General features: G+C 42.0%; 1 protein-coding gene across 1 annotated transcript in view; it reads left to right on the top strand.

The window, feature by feature from the left end:
* LOC104500854 (transmembrane protease serine 11E-like) overlaps positions 1-5,010 on the top strand; it is a gene marked incomplete at its 5' end in the record, with an annotated part of 34,218 nt that overhangs the window by 11,346 nt on the left and 17,862 nt on the right. Inside the window, one exon of the mRNA XM_010144575.1 lies at positions 2,853-2,920. Coding sequence (XP_010142877.1) covers positions 2,853-2,920 — 68 coding nt within the window. The remainder of the gene's footprint in view (positions 1-2,852; positions 2,921-5,010) is intronic.

Raw genomic sequence — 5,010 nt, 5'->3', positions numbered from 1 at the left:
GGAAATGTTTATTGTCTGACATGGTTGTGAAAGGCTTTACCAGAAGATGACTGTAAAAAACATGAGACACAACATTAATCTGTGAAAGTTAGTATCTGAAGGCATCTTGCTACCTATTTTCCTCTTACATAAACTCTGTATGAATATAAAAATTACCGTTAATTCAGGTTACCAAAATCATCACTGAAGGAAAGAGGAGATTTGGGACAGATTCATATCTGCATGGGTGATGTAGGGCCCACAGTGCAGAGGTTTGGCTAGCATGTTCTTTCCTGGTGAGATACAGCAGATTACAGAAGTTAAAAATACCAGATCAGATCTGGAGGTGTTAAAGGCCCTGCAAGGATCAGTGGAAACAAAACAACTCTCCAGTTGCGGGGATTTTTTTATCTGTTGGTGATGTAGTACTAAGGCAACTCTTGTGGAGCTGAAAGTTAGTGGCAGTACGTTACAGGAAAAGTGGCTACGTTCTAATTCAGATAGGAAATTGTGAAAGAGGATGGAAGTACATAAATCCAGTAATTTTGGCGTAATTTTAAATCATATGCTTACTGTTCTCTCCATAAAAATAACTAACATCCTTTTTTGATTGAATCTTCTGAAAACAACGCCTGCTGCTGCTAGTTCAGTTCCATTGGTGCTCCTTAGATGCTTTTTGTAAAAAGCACTGTGTGTAATTGTATTTTTTCAGACACCACTGGAAATCTCTGTCTTTGCTGCAGCATGTGGTGTTACTGATCAGACTGTATAGAACATCGAGGAAGTGGTCCAGGGTGAGGAGAAAAGGAGAAAGCTGAACGTGTCGGGAGCAGGAAAAACATAATCTCATGGGCTGCTCAGGCTGTAGCAAAGATACTCAAGAGAATGTGCGACAAAAGTAAGGATCCCTGTACCTGCTGCAGAAATGCAGGTGAAAAAATGTATCGAAACCAGTCTCTCTCAAAATCAGTCGCAGTCTCTGAGATGAGACAATACAGATAGCTAGAAAACACAATGGCCAGAAGGAGATAAAGGATTCAGGGTTATCCCTTGTGAATTCCTTCCCTTTTCAGTCCCATGCTTGAAGTCAGTTGGCTTTCTCTTTACTCTTTAGCAATGTAGAAGCTTGAGGTGTACCTCAGCCCAGCTCAAGGCTCTCTTTTGTTTGATTTGCAAAACAATCTGCAAAGAGGTCCCTGTCCCAAAGATCTCAAAAGTTCTCAGCAGCAGTGCAGCCAAAGACAGTACATGCCATTGCGTGCCACAGAGCTGGCAGCGCTGCATGACTACATGCTTCTGCTTACAGAGTCACCTGTCAAGGGGTTAACACTGTGACAGAAGCAATAAGCAAATGCCAGCATTAAAAAAAACAAACCTAAAAACCCAAAAAGTCAAACTTTTTGTCTGAGGGAAATTACTTCCAGTAACCAAGGGGTGGTGGAACAAGATGCGGAGTTACAGGAAACAAAACGCATTGTTTTGGATTTCTAGCTGTATGCCTCATAAAATGCCGTGGGAGCAAATGTGGAAAGTGACGGGATAAAGCACATTCTGAATATGTACAGTAGCTTATTGCAGTTGATTTATTTTCTCCCCATAGAATTTTCTGTTCTAAATGCCCAAGTAATTCCAGATAACTGCCAGTAACAGCAAGATAAAAGATCAGCTCAATGCATGACCATTAAGAACTTAAGTTTTTTTTCTTACTAAAGTATGTTTAAAATCACCTTAAAATAATAAAAAGTGCCATTTTCATCTTGCAGTTACTCTGCTTCGGTGTCACTGTGTAATAACATGAGGCTTCACCTCACGACAGCCAGGGCCGGGAAGAGAGGCTTTGTGTTCTTTGTGAGGAGCTGCCCCCGGATTTCACGCTTACGTACTTGTTCTGTACCTGAAAGATTTATACTTACTAGAAGTTTGAGAACCTCTTTTTTCTTTCCTTTGGAAAACAGAAAATCTGGAGACTTGGTTAAATCAGACAGCCTGTATGGGCTAAAAACGACAAAAAAAGACAATTTGCATGATTTTGTAAAGCATTTTTACATGGCTTTTCCTGTCGTGTTTTTGATGTTTACAGGATATGTTCAATTTACTGGGTCTCGCTGATAGGTGGAACTGCATAACTCACTTGTGACTTTGCTATTTCTCAATACTTCAGTGATCCTGAGCTGTTCCCGGCAGAATTTCATGCCGCGTTATATCACACTGTGCTGTCTCAGACTGATCACGCAATCCTGAGACAGCGTTCAGCCTAATCCAGGATGCGGTTCGCCAGGCACCAGCAAAGATGTCATTTGGGCGTTGATTCCTTGTGAGTCCTAGATTTCAGATTTCTGATTAGAATTGCTTGACATTTCCCTTAGCACGTAGCAAATCACAGGAGTGTTTGGGGGTACGACTTGAGATCACTTATGGTTCTGCTACAGATTTCTGTAGGGCTGAGGATAAGCGCTGTATCAGAAAGGACCCCTCCAGGAGAGGCCCGGCGCAGGGCAGAGCGCTGTGTCCTTTCTGTGGGCCGTCTTTAGGAGGCTGGGCTTTGGGAGATTGCAGCAGCGTGTTTTGAAGGATGCTTATAAATATCTCTCTTTATGCCCAGGAGCGGATGCGAAAGCACTATAATGGCACTCCGGTGTAGTCACAGGGTATTTAGAAAAACAAGTTAACTTTTTATGATGCACCTTAGGCCAAATGGGAAATGGTTAGGAAAAGCCTGTGACAAATGTTATCTAGAGACTAGGCTGGATTCTGTTTCTTGGCTTTGTGAGCTGCGAGTTTGTAACTGATGCTGTTTTCTAAATGCTCCTTCCAGCAATATGTCTGTTTCCCCTCTTCTTTGTTGTTACCTTATATTTTTCTTTTTTCAACAGATCGACAAGACATTTTACAATTCCATTTTAAGGAAAAAATACATCAGTTCACGCTTAATCAGAGTGAGGTATGTGAGACTGTAAAACACGCATGCAGCTGAGATGAAATGAAATGTACAGCCAGCCTAATGAGAGAGCCATTTGATCTGATTCAGTAATGCCTATTTTACACAAGACTGGAGCACAATCTTATTCTATACCATGCCTTCCTTTGGATCTTGATGCAGCAGATAAACTCCAGACAGCCCAAATTCTGTGCACATTTGTGTTCAGATCTTGAGCAAGCTTTAGCTGATAAAGCCGATATTAACTGGAGCGATCTAAAAATAAAAAGCATTTTCAAAACCACTTCCTTCACTATAATGCGGATCTCAATTTACATCCAGTATTGCCGCTGTGCTGGGCTTCTCAAGTCAAACCCCAGAACAGTTGTGCTGGTTCAGAAGGTCCCCGCCTTGTTGTCGTTGTATCTCAAAGAACGGGTGTAAGTAGGTGCCCAGGGAACAGTAACAGCACAACAGACGTGTATGGAAGCTGCCTCTTGGTACGTGCCCTACCTCCAGCTATTTACCACTTGGGATTTCCTGAAGGGGTTTGCTTAGCAGCCCCCAGTGGAGTTATTTCAAAGGGCTTATCCTGCCTCCCCTGGACTCTTTGTAATTCATGCACCTCAATTTTTTAGTAAGGAGTTACTTGTCAAGAGTCGCTTTGTTTGGATCATTCAATGGCCCCTAGTTCTTGGGCTGGAAGAGGTGGTGAAAAGTTGATCTCCAATCCTTGTCTCCATGCAATTAGTGGTATCAGACACTCCCATCACAACCCTTTTCTCTCCTGTACCCCATAAGCTCTGCTCCTTTTTTCCACTGAAAGTCTCAGCCTACTTAGCCATTCTTGGTAGGAACTGTTCCTTGTCACCTTGTCACCCAGCTCCATATCTCTTCCAGGTCTGTTGTGCCCGCTTTTTGAGATGAAGCGGTCAGACCTGTGGTTGGGATTGTCACTGAGAAACGTTTTTGGGGTTTTTTTTTTCCCTTCTTTTATTCTCTGTTCATTTGCCAATAATGCCTAATGTTTGGTTTCACTTTTTGACTGCTGTTCAGTGCTGAAAATGACCTTTTTATAAAACTATTGAAATACTAAAGCCTTGTGTCTGAGTGACAGTGCCCATAGCTTTACAAGTAAACCTTGAACGTTTTAATAATCAGCTAAAGCTGCAAAACTAATGACAGCAGCCTCAAGACCTTATTCCTGTGAATGTATTTCTCCTTGATCTTCTATGGTTTGTGACAGCCTGCCTCCTGCTCTGCTCTGCCTTGGTTTAATCCTCAGTTACACACAAGTCATTATTTGAATGTAGTTTTACCTTCAAATTTCATATACAGAATCCATAATTTTTTGATACTGACTAGAATGTTATAAATGTAAACAAGGTGACTTAAAGATCTGAGAAGACAGTCTGTAGGGAGAAGTAGTAATTTTCATCATCTTTCGTTTCTAAGGACAGTCTGAGGTATTTGCTGTGAGTTTGCTCCGTCGGATGCAACACTTGTATGCACCACAGCTTGTTTGCTTTTTCAAATACACAAGCTTTATGCCTCTTTAAGTTCTCAGACTGCAAGCTCTTTTAAGCAGGGTCATTGTTGTGAATTTGCTTGGAAAGTATGTGCATATTTTTTGGCTCAATACAAACAACGAATTAGTAATAACGCCCACTGCTCCCTGTGAAAGGCAAAACAAATCTTGACTAGGTGTCTTCGGCTCTGCACCTTTGCTATATAGTGATTCAAGGCAAGCTATACTTACCTGAGGGTTTTGAAAGGTGTGGTGTACTTGCAAGAGTTTATATGGTAATTCCAGTGTGGCACAGCACAGGAAGAGGAGTGGGGGGAGAGGTGAGGGAACACCTCAGAAATGCAAAGCAACACCCACAGTTGGATCAGATAATATCTGGGAAATAAATGGAGTGGCAGTCATGCTGAAATTGGCACAAAGGGAAAGAACAGCCTGTTGGAAAGTTCTTGTATAGGTACTCGGTCTCAATTACGAGATTCTTGAAGGAAGGAATGTGTCTTTCTGCTCAGTTTTGGAACACTCAGCAGGCCTTGGTGTGCTCATAACACGTGGCCTTTCATTTGCCCTTCGCTGGTCGCAGCAGGAA

This window comes from Buceros rhinoceros, unplaced genomic scaffold (assembly GCF_000710305.1).
Source record: "Buceros rhinoceros silvestris isolate BGI_N320 unplaced genomic scaffold, ASM71030v1 scaffold15961, whole genome shotgun sequence".
Classification (NCBI taxonomy): Eukaryota; Metazoa; Chordata; class Aves; order Bucerotiformes; family Bucerotidae; genus Buceros; species Buceros rhinoceros.
Note: the sequence above shows the minus strand (reverse complement) of the source record. Positions and strands in the feature narration are given on the sequence as shown.